This window comes from Eulemur rufifrons, chromosome 27, assembly GCF_041146395.1.
Source record: "Eulemur rufifrons isolate Redbay chromosome 27, OSU_ERuf_1, whole genome shotgun sequence".
Lineage (NCBI taxonomy): Eukaryota > Metazoa > Chordata > Mammalia > Primates > Lemuridae > Eulemur > Eulemur rufifrons.
Window position 1 is genome coordinate 28407498 of NC_091009.1, and position 19350 is coordinate 28426847.

At 58.2% G+C, this 19350-nt stretch overlaps 1 protein-coding gene across 3 annotated transcripts in view; it reads right to left on the bottom strand.

The window, feature by feature from the left end:
• Positions 1-5865: 5865 nt before the first annotated feature.
• Positions 5866-19350, bottom strand: part of TMCC2 (transmembrane and coiled-coil domain family 2) — a 38707-nt gene continuing 25222 nt past the window's right edge. Inside the window, exons 1-4 of one of the 3 annotated variants that reach the window (XM_069459516.1) lie at positions 19197-19223; positions 8470-9410; positions 6721-6856; positions 5866-6177 (exon numbers count right to left, since the gene is read on the bottom strand). In XM_069459516.1, the coding sequence (XP_069315617.1) occupies positions 5866-6177; positions 6721-6856; positions 8470-9410; positions 19197-19223 (1416 nt within the window). Of the gene's footprint in view, positions 6178-6720; positions 6857-8469; positions 9411-18251; positions 18435-19196; positions 19224-19350 lie in introns of those variants that run through there. The other 2 variants (XM_069459515.1, XM_069459514.1) reach the window with 2 other exon arrangements.

Below are 19350 nucleotides of genomic sequence, written 5' to 3' on the forward strand. Positions count from 1 at the left end.
CGAGGGCGCCTGCCCTCGTACCCGAGGAAGCCGTGCTTAACTGACGGTGGCTCGTCTGGCTTCAGGCGTGGGCAGTGGCATTGGCGTTGGGTCCTCATTTTCTGAGACGACGTCCATGCACATGCAAAGTTAGATCTGCGTGTCACTCTCTCCACCCCAAGTTCTCCATTTGTGGGGACACGGAGGCCCAGAGTAGTGATGTGACCTGCTCTGTGTCACACAGCACATCTGACGTCAGCCCCCACAGCCCTAGAATTGACAGCCCAGCCCTTCCTGAGGGGAGTGAGTGCTCTTCCTGTCCCTTCTCTCCCAAAGTCCCCTCACCTGCCGTTTGCCTTTAAGTGCAGACAACCCCTCTCCAGGTCCAACCCCCAGAAGTTTTGGGGTGGGGTTCCCTCCCTCTCAGAAAGCTGTCCCCATCCCTGCCCCTTCAAAGCCCCTTCCCCCGGAACCCTGCGCTCTGGGAGGGGGGCCGGGCAATGCCAGTGCCTGAAACAACTGCATCTCCACTCACACCGCGGGCACCTCCATCCCACCCCAACCCCAGGGCCTGACCAAAGCATCCTGCTACGGGACACTCGCGCCTTTTCTCCAGCGTTCTCAGAAACCTCCCCAGAGCTCCCCGTCAGAACGAAGCTCTTTCTCCCTGGACCTCCCGGGCCCCCCAGGCCCTGTGGCAGCATCGATCTCTGCTTGCCTCTGTATCAGTGGGTGTGTGTGTGTGTGTCCCCACTAGCCCATGAGCTCCATGAGGACAGGGTCCATGTGTCTCCAGTGCCTGACACAGAGCCAGAGCTCAAAACTGTATTTCTGGACTTTACTGAACCTAAAGCTGGGTGGCGTGAGGATCACACGCCTGGTCTCCAGCCTGCCGAGCCATCATGAGCTCTGAGACCCCCAGAGGAGGAAATGGGGAAGAAGGGGACCCCTCCTTGGCCCCTTTTCCTTCGGCAGCCAGCATGCCATCTCTGGGGTCTTCCCCTCCCTGCCCTGCCCCGCCTTGGCCGAGGAGGTGAGGAGGAGGAGACCAGTCAGAAACACGTAACAGGTGTGTGCTGGTGACTCGTCTCCTGCATGGGTTCATGTAAGGACCAATTTCATGGGAAATCCTCTCTTCCCCGCCTTCACCCCAAGTCTGGGTGCCTGGGGCTGACCTCATCTATTAAAAAGACAGGAGGACCCAACTCTAGTTATAGCCAGAGATGGGTCCGGGCAGAAATGGGTGGTTTCCTACCTAGGGTGGTACTGAGAGAACTCGTCTTCCTGCAGGACACCAGAGATCAGAGCCCCCAGACCGGCCAGAGAGATACTCAGATCTTTCTAAGCGTTTGCTTTCGCTTGTCTTCAGTGAGCTGAAATCGCTGCAAGAATAACTAAAGTAAGGCAACAAAGAACGTTTAGCCGGGGAGGTTGGCGGGGTGCAGAGCCTGGGCGCTCAAACCCCACGGAATCACCTCTAGCGCTTTTGGAATCAGAGCAACGTGGCGGATGGCTGCCTGGAGGCAGGGGCACGGGGGAGGCGGCACTGCTGGGCCCAGGATGCTGCTCTGGACTGTCGGTCTTTCCGGGACAGGGGGACCAAAGTCAGGGACTGCGGCCAGGGAGGGAGTGCTCTCCTGGAGGCCCCTGGTATGGGAGGCAGTGCTGATGTCACCACCAGACTGCCCTTCTGGCTGCCCGGGTGACTCAGGAGCTGCCAGCAGGTCTGGATGTGCTGAGACAAGCCCCAGCCTCCCCTCCCTCCCCACACTCCATCCCAGCAGGCCTGGTGGGGGCCAGGTTTCCTCCTCCCACCTGCATCTGGAGGGTGGCTGCAAGCCTGGAGGTCAGGGGTCACTGCTGGTCACTTCTCCAAGCCCTGCCCAGCCCTGCCCCTGGCAGAGCAGAGCCCTTCCTGGGGGCCCCAGACAGCTTGGCAGCATCCTGGCAGGTAGCTCCCCTGGGTGGAGATTTGGGGGTGCTGTGGGGCAGGTGTCATCTCTGAGCCTCACCAGTGTCCTGTCGGCAGGGTGGCACAGGCATCTTTGTCCCCGTGTTCCAGGTGGGGAAACTGAGACACATGGCCTCACAGTCTCAGACCCAGGCGTCCTGCTGCTGATTCCTGCTCTTTCCCAGGCCCCGCACTGGGGACCACGGTCAGGGGAGGGTGGGCCCCCCACACTGATACATTTGCAAGGCCAGGTGGGGGCAGTCAGCCGGGGCCAGGCAGGCCCAACCCGGTCCTCGCTCAAGCTGCGGCTTGGCCTCTCGGGCCTGGGCTGGTTTTGTCTACCAGACTGAGGGGAGAGGCCACCGAGGATAAGGAGGCTCCAGGCTCCCAGGAGGCGGGGCCGTGAGGGCCCATACTGGGCCTTCAGGGGTCAGAGGCTGAGACTCACTCAGTCACCCTCAGCCTGCCCGGCTCTGCAGGGTCAGCCTTAGACTTCTCTGAGCAGTTCCGCATTTTAACATCCTACGGGGTCAGGAACACGCAGGATGTCATGTCTCCTGTGAGCCAATGTCCTGGCAGATGAGGAGACTGGTTTGAGAGAGCTAGAACCTTGTGTAAGGTGAGTGGCAGCTCTGGGATTTGAGCCCAGGTCTGCCAGCCCCTTAATATTGGGGTCCAGACCTCACTTAAGGGGGAACTAAGCCTGCCATGAAGATCCCTCCAGGTGCCCCAGCTCCAGCTCCCCTCTTCTCCCACCCCGTGGCCCTAAGTCTCTCCTGCTCCCCTCTCTCCCTCTGCAGCCCCGAACCACACTGGCCCAGGCTGGCAGGGATTAAGTCACCCCCCTCTGCCCAGCGCTGGCTTCAGTGTTTGCCACGGCTGCACCTGCTGCAGCCCCACAGTTTCAACAAGGCCGGCCGGGCATGCCAGCTCTGCACGGGCACAGTAAACACGCCCGCCCCTGGCCAGCCACCTGCCTGCTGGGTGCTGCCGCAGCAGAACAGTGCCAGCTCCAGGTGGAGGTGAATTCTCAGACCCGGGCTGAGGGGAGTGCACCGGCCTGGCTGAGCCCCCTGGCCCCCAGGGGAGGGGCTGGGACCCGTAGGACGGATGCTCTGGCCGGGGCCTGCCTGTTGGCCCTGCAGTCTGAAGGAGGGTGGTCTCCGGCAGAGGAGGCAGCACTGATTGGATTCAATGTCTCACCTTACGAACCCCAGGTGGTAGAAGGAGGCTGGGCAGCAGTGGGGGTAACTCACCCCCTTTTACAGAGGGAGCTGAGGCACAGACACAAACAAGGAAGCATTAGCGACCATCGAGGAACAAAACCCAACTCCCAGATAGGCAGGGCTTTACCAGACACACTGTAACGATGAGGCGCACACAGGCTGGAGTTCCGTGCTTATTGCAGAGGACCCTGCCAGGGCTGACCTTCCCGCATCTCCACAGTTTGCTTTGCAGCCTCAGGATCTGCTAAGAATGACCAGCCGCCACCCCCCTCTTCCCTCCTCCCTCTCAGTGTGGACTGTGGCTGGCAGTGACATTCAATTCGGGGAAGGCACCTGACCTTGGGGAGGAATGTGGGCAATGTCTGCAGCCTGGAGCAGCCACCCCCCACCTGGGGCCCAGGAATGTGGGCTCAGGGCCACCTGCGGCTCGAGGGTAGGTCTGTGCAGGGTCCAGGACTGACGCTGTTGGAAGGTACCGGGAAGGTCATCTGTGCAACTTCTACATCATACAGAGGGTGGAGATGTCACAGGGTCAATGCCACCCTACCTGTGGCACCAGCACAGCGTCTTCTCCAAGCCGGTTAGGCCACTGTCCGTGACCCTTGGAGTCTCCTGGAGCCTGAGGCCACAGATACAGCAGAACCGCGGAACATCAGGGCCCTACAAAATTAGCAGCTACTACATCCATCCTATATTACAGATGTGGAAACTGAGGCCAGAGAGGGGATGTGAGTTGGCTGTAGGTGCACGAATTACGGGCCAGGACTCAGGTCTCTGGCTCCAGGCTGGGTGCTTTCCCAAAACCCCTCCTGTTCCCATGACGCTGGAGGTCAGCATCTCCTCCTCCTCCTTCCCCCACTGGGGAGACTCAGGTGGCCTCTCCCAACCTCCCACGGGGTTCCTGCTGGGAATCCAAGTCCTTCTGGGGTACCCTTCTGGGGGAATCGCCAGGGGTGGGGGCTGCAGCCACAGAGCAGAGGACCTGGTCGCTAAGCGCAACACCGTGCTCGAGCTCCCGGACAGCAGGTGCCACGAGCTCCGGCTGCATGGCACTGGCCAGGCCAAGCTGTACCAACTGCAGCAGCTGCCTCTCTTTGGGACCGAACCCTGAGAAGGGCTTGGAGCAAGGACTCTGCTGCCCTCTTGTGCCCACACCTGGGCATGACTGCTGTCATCCAGGCCTCGGGCAGCTCATCTGCTCCACGCTAAGGCTATGGAAGTCTTTCCTCCAATTCCTCTCCACCCAGAGAACACTCCGGGAGGGCTGGATGGGGCTGGATGGGTGGGTGTCATCCCTCCCGGAAGCATCACTTACTCCGGAGCTGTGGCTGCACACAGCGAGGCGGGAAGGGTGGACGACGCCTTGTTCCATGTCGATCCTGGAAGAAAAAGGCCTCAGCCAGCAGGTGAGGCCCAGCCCGTGCTGCCCAGAGCGTGGCCACGGGGGAGACGTGGGCTTCCCACAGACAACCTAATCAACCAGCACCAGACAGGATGGTTTGAAAATTTAGAGGATATTTATTTCTGGGGGTGCATGACAGCTGGCAGGCACTGCGTTCCCTGTTCTAGGGGACCCTCCTCTCCTCTGGGGAGAAATCCCTTCTCTTCTCGGAAGTGCCCACGGGGAGGCTGGGAGGTGAAAAGAAACCATACACGACACTCCAGAGCCTTAAAAAAAATAAAGCAACAAACAAACCTCCTCCACACAAATACACACGTACAAAATAAATAGATGTATAAAAGAGAGGCCACGTTCCTCCCATCCCGGCTAGGGGCTGCTTCGGGAGAAGGGGGCTGGGTGGCTTGGTCCCACTCCTCCCAGCCAGGAGTATCTAGAGGCTAAATGGTATGGAAGTGCCCGAGGAGACAGGAGTCAGCCCTGGCTGCAGAGAGAGGAAGGGCGGACCTCTCCCTGGAGCTCAGCGGGGAGGACGGGGATGGGGCGTAAGGGACAAATAAATAAATAAATAAAACCCAACACGCTCCCAGAGGCCCAAGGGCTTAGGCTGAGGCTCAGGGCCCCTGGGGCCTGTTTCCCTGAAAATAGCAGATCCAGCGACAGGCAGAAGGAACATCAGGGAAAACACAAGTCCAAAGCCACATTGCACCTGACCTCCAGAGCCAGCATCCTTCAAATCACAGGCGGCCCAGAAGCCGCCTCGAACCAGCTCTAGAGGGAAGAGGGGTGGGGCGCTGAGCTGCTCTGAGCCTGCTCTCTGGCCTTGGAGGCACCTGAAGCCGAGAGACCCCTCCCCTCCTGGTACCCTCTGGGGCCAGCAGAGCCTTCTTCCTTGCTCTCTTGCCTTCATTCTGACCTTCTCCACCAGGGGGATGGTGGCTTCTCCAGGGTGGACTCTTGCCTAGAGAAGTTGAGGCAGAGCCCTCTCCTTCTCCTATTCTTAGTGGCCTCCCTGACCCGGGGCACCCCCAGGTCAGCTGGGAAAAGTCCCCGTGTGACTACAAATAATCAAAACAACCCAATCCCGGTGTCCTCCGCCGTCTCCAGCCAGGGCTGCACTCCAAACTGCCTTCAGGCCGACAGGGAGAAGGTGTCAGACAGAAGCAAGTACAGACAAGGGGGCAGGAGCTGCTGGAATGGACAGTCTGGGCAGGAGGCCAAACCGGAAACACGAAGAAGTCCCAGGGTCCCTCCTGGAGAAGGTGGCCAGCTGGAGACCGGAGAGCACAGGGGAGGGGCGGGCTGGCCACTCAGCTGGGCAGCAACACGTGCTCCAGGAGGTAGGTGAGGGAGTCCCAATGCTTCCAGAGGAGGAACAGGACGAGGACCAGGAGGGCGGTGCTGGTGATGCGCAGGCGCGTCTTCATGAGGGGCGTGATGAAGTTGGCGATGGTGGACACGAACACCAGCAGCACGGCCATGAGCGCCAGGATCACGTTGATGAACTTGCCCAGCAGCGCCCGCGCGTTGGCGTTCTCCACGCCCTCCAGCTGCACCACCTGCTGCTGCTGCTGCTGCAGCTCCAGCTTGGTGACCCGGGTCAGGCAGGACTCCACGGCCTCCTGCAGGGGTGGAGGGGTTGGCACATGGGAGCTCGGGATGGGCAGGACCCCTAGGCCGAGCCCTCCCTGCCCCTCCCAGAAGGTGACAATACACAAGGTCCCCTCTCCAAAGGCCGGGAGGGGTGTAGGGTGATCAGCAGTAGCTGGGGGCAGAGCCCTGTCATGACGACTCTCTGGAGAGGACGCTGGGAAATGAGAGTCTTGATTAATAGGGAGGCGAGGAGCTGGCCCACTCCCAGCTCCCTCTTGGGGCAGGCTAGAGCCTGGCGGTTCCAATGACTCATCTGCAAGGCTGCCATCCAGGAGGAGGGGGCATGGGCGGCCCTCACTCTGGCCTTTGCGCAGTGCACACTGTGGGCCTCAGGCCTGCCTCGCCCTTATCTCCACCCCATCCCACGCCGCCCTCCCTATCCGTGTGCCCATCTGCCCTGCCAACGGCCCAGCCTGTGCCCGTCATCCCCCTCGAGATAAGAACCCTAACCCTCTGCTGCTGCCAGCGCCCCCGGCACGGCGGGGACCTTCCAAGGTGGCCCCTGGCCATACCTGGATGTCCCGAGCCCTCTCGTAGGACTGGTAGGCCACCTTCTCCTCCATGCTGGCCAGCTCCTGCTTCAGGTTTGTCATCTCATTCTGGTGAAGCTCAGTGAGGTCGTTGAGCTGCTCCTCCAGCCTCTCGTACCTGGCAGAGGGAGAAGGCGTGACACCGGCCGGCTCCCCGAGCGGCCCTTCTCCCCCGGAGCCGATTCATTCATTCTCTCCACAAACAATGACTCAGCTCCCCCCACGTGTCCAGCCCTGCTCTAATTTTAACAGAACAACAATGGGAGCTACTATTTGCACAGCACTGCTTACACGCAGGCAGTGTGCTGAGCATGCTACCCTCATGTCCCCGCAGGACCCTCCCCACCACCCCGTGAGATAAGTGCTGGCGCCACCCCCAACTCCAGAGAGGACACAACTGAAGCGCAGAGGTTAAGGGACCCGCCGGGGTCACACAGCTCCTGAATGGAGCAGTTAAGGACTGACTGACGTCAACCTGGGCTCTTAAGCCCTGGGCTAAGATGCTCTCCTGGGTACAAGGGGACACAGATGTAGAGGACACGGTCCCTGCTCCGAAGGCACAAAGTATCCCCAGACGACTGTTGTATGGGGGGTGGTTAGTTTTTTTATTTTTATTTTTTTTTGAGACAGTGTCGTGCTTTATTGCCTGGGCTAGAGTGCTGTGGAGTCAGCCTAGCTCACAGCAACCTCCAACTCCTGGGCTCAAGCAATCCTCCTGCCTCAGCCTCCCGAGTAGCTGGGACTATAGGCACATGCCACCATGGCTGGCTAATTTTTTCTCTATATATTTTTAGTTGTCCTGCTAATTTCTTTCTATTTTTAGTAGAGATGCGGTCTCGCTCTTGCTCAGGCTGGTCTCAAACTCCTGACTTCAAGCTATCCTCCTGCCTCGGCCTCCCAGAGTGCTAGGATTACAGGCATGAGCCATCGCGTCTGGCCAGGAGTGGTTAGTTTTTAGGCAGGGTTCCCCTTCAATTTTCCAAGCCTCCTTCACATGTACAAAGAAGAAAAAGTGCTAAATAAGGAAATGATCCCCCTAAGTCCCAGGGAGCAAGTGCCAAGCACCAGATAAGAGGCCCAGAGCAAGCAGCAGAGCAGGGCCCGAGGCAAGGAGAAAGGGAGGCAGGAGGGAAGACGGAGGGAAGGAGAGAAGGCGAGACAGCAGCTTGATTCTGGATGACCTCAGAGCTCCACCTGGATGTTCAAACTTCTCATGCGACACATTTACATATCTGACTACACAGGTTTGGACTCATTAAATCTTCACTATCACCCCATAAGGTAGGGATCAAAGTTATCTCCACTTCATGGACAAGGAAGCCAGGTGCAGAGAGTGTTACCTAGTTTACTCAAGGTACATAGTAAATAATAGAGCTGAGATCTGAATCCAAGTAATCTGGCTCCAGAGTCTCCCTAGATGAGAGGCCATGCAGCTGGTCTCTGCCTCAGTTTCCCCTTCTGTACACTAACCATATAACAATTCAGGCAGGGGTCCTCAGATCATCCTGAGATAGGCAGAACCTTCCTTCCATACGCCCCGCAATCCTGTCTTCCAGCTGCCCTGACCAGTCTGGAGAAAGGCTCCTCAGGGCCTCCTCCCGGGCCCCTCCAGCAGCCCAGACCCTTCTAGGTGCTCCTCCGTCTGCCTCCACAACCCTGATTCTGAAGCCTGGTGCTCCTGACCTCACCCCAGGGTCCGGCGGGGCAGCGGGGGGCCGGGCAGGCACCTACCTGTAGCGCTCCTCTTGCAGGCACTGGGTCATGTAGGTGTAGTCCCTCTGCAGCTGAGTCTTCAGGTCCTCCATGGAGTCCTCCAGGTGTGACTGTCCCTCCTTGATCTCCCGCAGCTCCTCCAGCAGAGTGTCCAGGTTTCCAGGGGCGCCATACAGCGTGTTGGACTTGGGGCTCCCCAGTGCCCCACCGGGCCCAGCCCCGGAGTTGCTGCCCGCCCCGGCCGAGCTGGCGCTGGCACTGGAACACTCGTCGTCGCTGCCGTACTTGGGGCTGGACACGAGTGTGGCGCTGCCGCTCAGCGCCCGGGCTGCCTCCTCGGGGGGCCCATCTTCCAGGGGGTCCTTCAAGTGGGCGATGTTGTCGGCACTGCCAAACTTGTTGCGGATCAGGCTGGCAAACTCGCGGGGCTTGGACACCACGGCGGTGTGGGTGGCCTGCGAGAGGCCCGAGAGGCTGCCCTTGACGCCCTCCACCACGCCGCCCCCAAAGCCACTGATGCCTGCGCGCACGTTGGCGCCCACGTCCTTAAGCCCCTGCTGCATGTCCCGCAGCACGTCCTTGGGCTGCCGCGAGGGCCCGTTCTGCTCGATCTCCTTCAGGCGCCGGCGGTAGTGCTCCAGCTTCTTGTGCAGTTGGGCGATGGTCTGGGCTGACTTCTGGTTCTTCTTCTCGAACACCTGCTTGATGCGCGACACCTGCTGCTTGTCCGCGTTGTTGGCCAGCTTTAGGTACTCCGCCACGTTGTCGTCTCGCGCCTCCTGCTCGATCTTGATCTGCTCCGTGATCTTCAGGATCTTCTGGTGCAGGTGGTCGATGGCGGCCTTGGTCCGCTGGGGGTCTGGTGCCCCATCCGGCACGTCCAGGCTGATGGGGCCATCAGTGTCCCCATGGCCGGGGCCGGAAGGGAGGCTCAGGGCCACGAGGTCCCCCTTGTCGACCTGGGGAAGGAGGCAAGAGGAAGCATGGATAAATCATGAGCCGGAGGGCATGCCCCTGGACGCCTCTGGACTTGGTTTTTCTACCTGAAAAATGGGTGCAGGGTGAATAAGAAACTTCAGGGAAAGAGAGTTCAACAGAATACAACCACCACCACAGCAGCACTCCCTTACAGCTGCGTTGCTGCTGGCTACTCACGAAGGGTTCTCACGTCTGCTCCCCACGCAATCCCCTAGCACCCCTCAAATGCAGTCTAAGCAGATCTGCTCCTCCTTGGCCCAGAGAGGTCAAGCAAGTTGCTCGGGGACACACAGCTAGGAAAAGACAGAACCTCCAGCCCAGAACTCTCACTGTGCCGGCGCAGTGAGCAGGTCTGAGGCCTCATTTGAAGCCTCACGGTTCAATTTCTCAGCAATGTGACAAACTGTCTCTCGGGACTCAACCTGCCCATAAGGCTCCTGCCTTGAGCAGGCATCTCCCTGAGAGCTGACCCAAGCCGACACCCGGGGGCCACGCGTCCCTGCCCTCCCCACCCCGTCACGAACACAGCTCCGCAGGCCACCTCACCTCTGCTGCCACCTCTCCTGGGCCCCTCTGTTACCTTCCAGTTCTCTACAGTGGTCGGCAACCTCTTCCGCTTCATGGTGGCGGGAGCACGCGGCCCTTCCCAGCCTCCCAGAGCGGGGAGAGCAGCACACGCCCACCCGCCCTGCTGGCCAGGCCCCCAAGGACTGAAGCCCCAGGGGCGACTCACAGGCCAAGGGAAGCAGGGGCCAGTCTGGGGGCCTGAGGGTGTCCGCTGCCCAGCCTTGCAGGGGGCGACTGCAGAAGGAGGAAACCGTGGCCCCTTCACTCCCCACCAGGCAGTCAGGCTTCCCAAGCACATCGGGGTGGCACAAAACTCAGAGGGACAAGGAAAGGAGAGGAGAGGTCGAGAAAGGATGAGGGGGAGGGAGAGAAAGGAAGGGAAGGTCACAGAAGATAGGAAAGATGGGAAGTGCAAGGTCGGATGAGAGCGCCAGGCCTGGCCCCCTCGGCCTGTTGGAGGATCTCTCTGTCCACACCCGCGTCCCCAGCGTCTTATCACCATGCAACAACGGAAGCAGCAGGAAATGGCTCAACCCCGTGTATTTTTACACACAGCACACGCCAATGAGGCCAGGTCAGATCATTCGCTCACTCTTTGTATGTATGGGAGGGGGCAGGGGTGGGGTCAGATGTATGTGGGGGAAGGGGTGAAACACAAAGAAAGTGGCCTAGTCACACGCACCAGAACCGGAAGTGGCCCATGCCAATTACAGGCAGGAGTCACTGGGCTCGATTTCTGTCAAGCTGGAAAGTTATTGGAAAACACCATTGAAAACAATAGCCTGCCAAACTCAGGAGCCAGGGGAGGGTGGCCCCTCCGTGGGCTTCCTTGGGGCTTTTTAAGGTCACAGTTCCTCTTGCGTTTGCCTGGGTCTTCCCGCACGTCCCCCTGCCCTCCCACCAGCTACACACACCTGCAGGACTCTGCTCCTCAGAACCTCTGACCTTTCCTACCCAAGGAGCCAGTTCCACAGTCTCCCTCGAATGATCTGTCCCAAGGTCTAATTACAACTAGTCGGGCTTAAAACCCTACCCTGCAATTAAACATTTCCCTCCTGCCTTGTTCCCTGCAGTGACTGCAATAGCCCATCTCTCCACTTTCCTGGTCCTCAGGGTCCTTGCCTGTAAAATGGGGTAATCACATGTACTCTCAGGTCTCTTGTGAGGATTATGTAAGATGATATTCGCACTTAGCATGGTGCGAGGTAGACAGAAGGTACTCATTAAATGCTGAGTCTGAATCTAGTCAGCACAATCCTTTTTTCCCCCGGGGAAAAAGAAAATGCCTGAAATCCCAGCTGGCCTAAATTTATTTCAGATATTACACTAACACATTTATTCCACACTGATAGAACTACACAAAATTAAGTTCTATGTGTAACACGTGGCCTTTGATATCAAAGAACTCGGCTCTCTTATAAAGCCACCGTCCTGGCTGGGCGTGGTGGTTCACACCCGTAATCCCAGCACTTTGGGTGGATGAGGTGGGAGGATCACTTGAGGCCAGGAGTTTGAGACCAGCATGGGCAATATAGCAAGACCCCATCTCTACAAAAAACAAAAAAAATTAACCAGATGTGGTGGTGCATCTGTAGTCCCAGCTACTCGGGAGGCTGAGGCGGGAGGATCACTTGAGCCCAGGAGTTCGATGTTGCAGTGGGCTGCGATGACGCCACTGCTCTCCAGCCTGGACTAGAGCAACAGAGAGAGACCTGTCTCTTAAAAAGGAAAAAAAAAAAAAAAGCCGTTGTCCTTTCCAAGATGCCCAACCCTCTTTCACTCTCTTCCTGGGAGAAAGAACATCTAAAAAAATGGGTCTGGGTCTCTGGTGTTGTTGCCATTGCCTTTCTTTGTAATGGAGAGTACATCTGTCCCACCTATGCAGGGGAGAGTGGGAGGAGACAATGAGAAATGGGTGGGAAAATGCTGTGAAAAGCAAAAGTGCTTTAGGACCATAAAGGAGTATAAAATAGTAAAGTCCCCGCCTGCCACGGCTGTCCTCTGGCAGCCTGGCCCTTTCCTCTCTCGACTTGCCATCTGTCTGGCTTACAAATGGAAAAGCAGAGGTGAAGCTGGCTGTGAAACCCCCTGGAAGGAGAGGGGAATGGACACTCCAGGGCCTGACAGCAGGGTGCAGAGGCCAGGGCTGGGGTCCCGGCCCCCTTGCTCACCCCTCATCTCTACCCAGACTGGAGCGTGGGAGTCCTGCGGCAGGACACCAGCTCCTCCCTTGCCCTCCATGAAGGCCTGCAGACATCCTTGGTGACATGACGGTCTACAATGCCTGGACCAAGCCGCTCCGTCTCCAGTCACAGAACATCCCCACTGTGTTCTCCTCCCCAGGGAGAACTCAGCTCCTCCATCTTCCAGGCATCTTTTCCCTGTGGCCTCCCGGCTCTTCTCCAAGGACCATTCTAAATCCCTTGGACCAAGGGTAAAGATGACAGCTACAGTCAGCCCTGCGTATCCACAAGCTCCGCGTCAGCTGATTCAACCAACTGTGGATCAAAAGGCAGTGTTTTACACAGAGGAATTCATTTAATCCTAGCAACGACCCGTGAGGTAGGCAGCATTATTGTTTCCAGTTTACAGAAGGGGAAACCAAGGCCCACGGATGTTAAGTAACCTGTCCAGGACTACACAACTCCTAAGGAAAGCACCTAGAACTTGAATCCTGTCTGACTGCAAAACCCAGGGCCTAACCCTGCCACATCCACGGGCTCAGCGGGGAGCCTGGTCCTCTGCCACCGTCTCAGGAAGTGCAAGTCGAGGTCAGAGGTCTTAACCGAGGCCCCGCCTCACTCCAGAGCAATGAACTAGGAGTTTCATATGGCTGGGACTGTGGGCAAGCAAAAAGAAAGTTCTCCCCAGCCCCACCCTGCCCTCTCCACACCAGGTGCAAATTCTTGGAAACGTCCAAATAGTGGCTGCAGGTTTAAACCACCTCTGAAGACTCATCACTGTGACTTCTCCAACTTTCCTCGCTGGAGCTCACCCTAATCCTAGTGGTCCCCATGAAGATGTCCCTCACCCACCCCAGCCCCCTCTCAAGCTTAGGTGCGCACACACGCGTGCCAGCGTGAGGACGAGAGAGGGAGGTGGTTTGTGTGTATGTGTGTGTGGGGGGGGGGGGAGGGGAGGGGAGCTGGGGAAACACGGAGCGGGAGATACCAGGATCCTGTTCGTGGTTTTTGCTCTCAAGACTGAAACACCTCAGCAACCACTTACATCTGCATTACCTCCCTTGAGTAAGTCTCCCTGCCAACTTCTACAACTCACTGACCACAGGAGATCCTGACTCAGAGACCGAGCTCGGCCCGGCCTGCAGCCTGGAGCCTCCAGAAAGCATCTCAGGACTCCTCCCACGCACCAGCCTCCTCCTCAGCCCCCGCGGCCCCCACCCTGCCCATCAAAGCAGCATGGAGGGGATCCAAGGATGTAGGCAGAGATTGCCCGGAGCCCCAGCCCAGGCTGAGACCCTCCTCAAATGGAGGACGGGGAGGCCTCACTCCGGCATTCAGATCTGCCTTCGTCACACACAAGCTGGCCAAATGTAGGAAAGGTTCTTTCAGGGTTTGGAAAACAAGCAAAACATCCTGCATCCCCCCACCTCTCCTCTCCAGGGTCTTCAGTATGGACCCCCATCCCTGGAGGGAAGCTCACACCTCCCAGGTCCCTGACAGGCTGAGCTGTCTGGAAAAGCAGGGTTGAAGCTGGCTGGGAACTCCCTACAAATGAGAGAACAGAAACTCCTGGGCCTGGTGGTGGAGCGGAGGGGCCTGGGGCTGGGGTCCAGATCCTCCGCTGGGGGTCCTGAAGCAGGACACCAGCCCCTCTCATCCTTCCCAGGAGGTTCACAATGCCTGGTATCCGCTGGTCCAACTTTGGTCACAGAACCCCTTACTTTGTTCTCCTCCCCATGGAGGGAGGCGGCACAGCTGAGGAAGGTGGGGAGCTCTCCAAGCCCTGCTTTCCTGGAACACACACCCCTGGTGACAGCTCCCTTTCAGGACAGGAGAGGGACAGGGCAACCAAAGTAAACAGAGCCAAAGAGCTGGCAGACAGGCAGGGGTACAAGAGGAACTATGCTTTAACAAAGAAAGGAAAACTGGTGAACAAGAAGGCAAAGATGAGGAAGATGTTCAGAGGGATGGAACAGGACAGACTATGAGGAGAAAGAGATTTGCCAAAAAAGAACAGCAATGAGACAGGACACAGGGCCCATGCAGGGCAATTAGAAAGGGCCCTAAATTTGGAGTTGGACACTGATTTAGATCCTGCCTCTGTCACCAGCTGTGTACCCACGTATATGTCATTATCCTCTTTAAGACTTACTTTTCCCATCTGGAAAAGAGGGTAATTCTACCTACTTCAAAGGGTTATCAGGAAGATGACATGAAACACTGAGTAAAGCGAAGGCAGCACGTGCCCCAAAACGCACACAAACAAGAGACGCTTCACACCCAGCAGAACGACTGTACTAATTTTTTTAAACGAGCTGAGTGTTGGTGAGCATGTGCAGAAATGGAAACCCTTGTGCGTTGCTGGTGGGAATGTAAAATGGTGCAGCCACGTGGAAAACTGTTTGGCAGGTCCTCAAAGTTAAACATAGAACTGCCATATGATCCAGCAATCCCACTCCTAGGTATATACCCAAAAGCATTGAAAATGGCTATTCAAACAAACACTAGTACACAATTATCTAAGGCAGCACTATTTGCAATAGTCAAAGGGTAGACACAACTCAGATGTCTGTTAACCGACGAATGGGTAAACAAATGTGCTATTCCTTATAAAGGAATATTATCTGGCCACAAAAGCGAATGAAGTACTGATAATGCTGCAACATGGAGGAACCGCAAAAACATTACGCTAAGGGAAAGGAGCCAGACACAGAAGGCTGCACACTGAATGATTCCATTATATGAAATATCCAGAATAGTTAAATCCACAGGCACAGAAAGCAGATTAGCGGATGCCAGGGGCTGGGGGGTGTGGGAGGAAGGGGAGTGACTGCACCACGGGTCTGGGGTTTCCTTGAGGGTGATGAAAATGTTCTGGAACTAGACAGAAGTGATGGTGCTGTGCACAGCCTGGGTGTGGAAGGCCAGGGTCGTCCCCTGGCTGGGGCTATAGCTCCAACCAGCGTCTCATCACAGAGTGGGTCTGCGGGAGGGCGTCGGGGTCCTTCGTCTCACTGTCTAATGTTGAGCAGACACTTCACTAACACACTCCCAATCCCCCCATCCTGGGCTGGGTGGCTAAAAGGAGGGGCAACACAGATCACCTGACCCCCGGTCACCAGCAGGCGGACACACCCAGGGCCCCTCAGCCGGGAGCAGGGTGCAGGTGGGCCACACAGCACCACTGCTCCTCTCCAAAGTGTCACAGAGCCTCACTCAGCCCCTGCCACCCAGCTCTCTGTCCATGCCTGGCTGCCAGCACCACACCTGGGATGGAGGCCCCCGTATGACGGCCTCCTTACCCCACCGTCCAGCTGGCCACGCCCAGGCACCTGACTCCAGCTCAATCCCTGCGAACAGGCCAGGTGAGCACCAGCAAGGGGAGAACTGTGGAGGGAGAGCCATGCTTCTTCCATGACCCCATCCACGCCAGACTGGCACCTGCTCAGGGAGCCCACCAGCCAGGACCAGGGCCACAGACTTTGTTCTACTATAACTGAGGTCCGAGAAGTGCTGATGAATGTTCTGGATGAGACAAAGATGGGACATTCTCTAAGTGTCTAGGACCCAGCTGTCCCTATTCCTCTCCCTGCTCTGGTGAGACCTACCCTCGGCCCGGGCACACCTGGAGGCGCCCCCTCCATGTGGTGTTGGTGGCACCATGGACTCACCTCCCTGCCCCCTTCCAGCAGCACTAAATGGAGCTGGATTAGGCTGCCTGCCAGTATATGGGAGCTGCCAGAAAAGGGCTCCCCAGCCCTGGCTCCCATGGCCTTCCCAGGGCTGTCACCTCCTCCTGGGCCAGAGCTCAGCGTCCTCATGTGGACCCGGCCCTGGACAGGATGCCCGCTCTTCCTCCCGCACACTAGCCCAGCAGCCTGGACCTGAGGTTCCGGAGGCACACAGTAGACGCTGTCGGGACAGAAAGTATCCAGGCTTAAGTGAAGCTGGGTAGGGGGTGGGACGTACCAGCTACGTAAATCGTGACATGTGGACCGCAGTTCTCTTCAGCAATACAAGTGCATTAAGCATTCTGCAAGACAGACCATGGAACCAACTGCCACTTGCAGAGAGTGTGTGCTTTATACCTGTGCTCCTGGGTGCACAAGAGACCGCAGAGGGCCCCACACCTGACCCTCCCCACCCTGGGGCAGGTAGTCCCTTCCCAGATTTACGAAGAGCCCCTGTTAGGGTCCCCGCAGCAGGCTGACAGGTAAGAAGGGACCGTGCTGCCTGAGCCATCTGCTCAGAAGTTGGAAAGACAATGTGAGGTCACTCCTAGGGAAAAAAAAAAGATAAAGACAGAAAAAGAGCTTTTTGGGCTCATGTGCTTCCCTTAGGAAAGCAGGACAGCCCTGTCGTCCCCGGAGAACAGAATCAGGGGTCGACCCCGACTTGTCTGCGGGTCTGGCTGAGCACCCCTGCAGGATGCTGCTCCCGGGAGCAGGGTCTGGCTTTCCGGTGGGTCAGACCCCACAGGCAAGGGTGGCCCGGGGCTGTCAGGCCACAGTGACTCAGCAGAGAAGCTTTAGTCTGCTGACTGCTGCCCCGTGACTCTGATCTCCGTGGCCCTCTCCACACGGCGGACACTCAGATTTTTCTACTAGTTCCCAGAGGGAGAGGGAGGTAAACCCTACCAGGATGGAGAAGAAAACCCACAGCCAGCTAAAACCCTTCAACCCAAAGGGGCTGTTTGACCTAATGGTGAAGCTTGGAGAGAGGGAACCTGACATTCCAGCCAGAGCAGCCTGGAAAAATTATTCCAACCCTCAGTCCTGAAGTCAGGGGCTGCCCCCGTTCTCCCAGCTCAGCAGGTGTAGCCTCGCTGGGCTGGCGGCTCTGTCTTCCTGGTGGGGAATATCTGGGCAACAGGAAGCTGCTCGGTCCAGCTGGGGATGTGTCCTCACGGCTGACCCAAGCGTTCCCAGGTGGGCCAAGGGGCAGGAGGGGAAACAGCCCACCCACCTGTTCAGTGGGGGCCTGGGAGCTGATGCGGCTTCTCTCCAGACGGCAGGGAGCAAATGCCTAGACCCCTAATGGGGTACACGTATAGCAATATGGACACCTGGGTCGGTTCACCTGGCGCAGAGTGGGGTGAAAAAATCTTGCAGCAAGGCCCCAGCCACCACATGGGGGGATTTCAGGGGCAGCACACGCCCTCAGTGGCTGTGTAAGGCATTCGCGCTGCGACAAGATTTCAGGGTGCAGACTACAGATGCACAAGGAAACTCGCTCACCCTTTCACGCGGCACCTGCTCATCCCTCGGCAGTGTACAGCTGGCGGCCTATTGGCCCCGAAGCTGGGCGCCACATGGAGGAAGGCAGGGATCAGATCTTACATGTATTTGGACCCTTCACCGTGCCTTTCTCTTTGAGCCACCCCCTGCTTCTGGTCAAACCCAGACCCTCCCCTCTCAGTGCCTGGCCTATGGAGAACAAAGCCCTTTTGTCCACATAAGTGTCCTGCACTCTGCTCCTGCCTCCTCACACCCACAGACGCCCCAGAGCCCTCTCCCTCTCTCCCTGCTACCCCAGTTGGGGCCCCGGAGCTGTCCTCTCACTCTGGGGTCTTCTCCATTCTCCATCCTCTGAATTCTCCAAAAGTTCTAAGTACTGAACATTTTGCTCCTTCTAGACTCTCCCACTGTCCACCTGGGGTCAGCGCTTACTAGACCTTCATGCTTCCCTTTCCCCGTCTGTTCCTCCATGGACAGACGGGGCCACGACCAGAGACACCCCTCCACATAAGTTCACATCAGCCCCCCTGGCCCCAGCTGAAGTGCCACACGGCTACTGGCTTCTGGAGGCATCTTTGCCAGGGTTACCGTGTCCTCTTGCACTGGGCACCCCATACCCAACCCCAGGTGCTCTCCCAACACTTGTCAACCTAAGTTTCTGCCCTTCTCCCCCCCACAAGGAGCTCTCTACAACTGGAGAGGAGAGGGTGCCGCTCCCCAAGACCAGGGAGTGAGCACAGCCGGCACAACTGCGGAAATGGCCTTTTTCCATCCCACAACCCCAGCCCTGTCCTGCTCCATGAACTTCTCACCCTCCACCCGCCAGCGGCCTCACCTGTGTGGGCACCGTTTCCCGAGGCCGTGCTGGCGACGAGACTGTAGGGGCTCGAAGGCCCCAGCTATCCGTGGACTGCGTCAGCCCCCCGGGGTCACAGTCCCTGGGCAGCACGGGGCTGGCCGCGGGAAGCCGGGGCCTGCGAGCAGGCGTGCCTGAGCTCCCGGGCTCTGCAGCCGCCATCGCCAGTCTGAGGCCCAGCCTGGGGATTAGGGGTGGATTGGTCTGGGAGATTTCCCCCTCCCCTGGGGCTCACGGCTGCTCCTTCCCATCTGGCAGGGGACGTGGAGGATCACCGAGTGGGAGGACCAAGCTCTGACGAGGTGCCCTCCCCAAGTCCAGCTGTCGCCACTGTGAGTTCAGTGTGCACGAGAATGTCCCGGTGTGACAGGCACCAATAGGGAGTGGAGTGAGGAGGGGTGTACATGGGGACATTGTTCACCCACCCAGATGGGCGCTCCACCCTGCCCCTCCCATCACACGCGTCCAGAAATGCCCCTCATGATCGGAAGCCCCTCTCACACACAGCACGGTCTCACCGATTCCCGCATCAGCTCAGAATGGAAGTGGGCCTCCCAGCCAGGCTTCCGGGACAGCAGGACCTCTCCAAAGCCAAGACTAGAGCCCGGAGGGGGCTCCTTAGCAGATCCTAACACAGCCAGCTCTCCCCAGATCCTCTCCTCGCCCTGCTGCCCTGCCCACTGGCTTAGAGCACCCTCGCTCCCAAGACAGCCTCTCCACTCCAAAACCACCGGGGGGAAGCAGGCGGCAGCCAGCCTCCCCAGGGGAATTCCTCGGTCCTGAGATCCCGTCCCAGGAATCCACTATCTGCTCTGGACACTGCTGTGGCCGCTTCTCCACTAGCTTCTGCTTCCCACCCCCGCTCTCTCTCCCCAGCACTGCCCAGGCAAAAACTCCCAAGATAAAACACGATGGCAAACTCACAACAGTCTTTGCTTCCTTGAACTTCATCCCGACAGCCCCAGCAGGAAATCCTGTGAGTGGCCAGCAGAGGGGGCCAGAGGTCCACAGCGGAGGCCGGTGAGCAGTGAGCAGCGGGATGGGGTGGCCGGCAGAGCACAGGGGCCTGCCGGGTCTC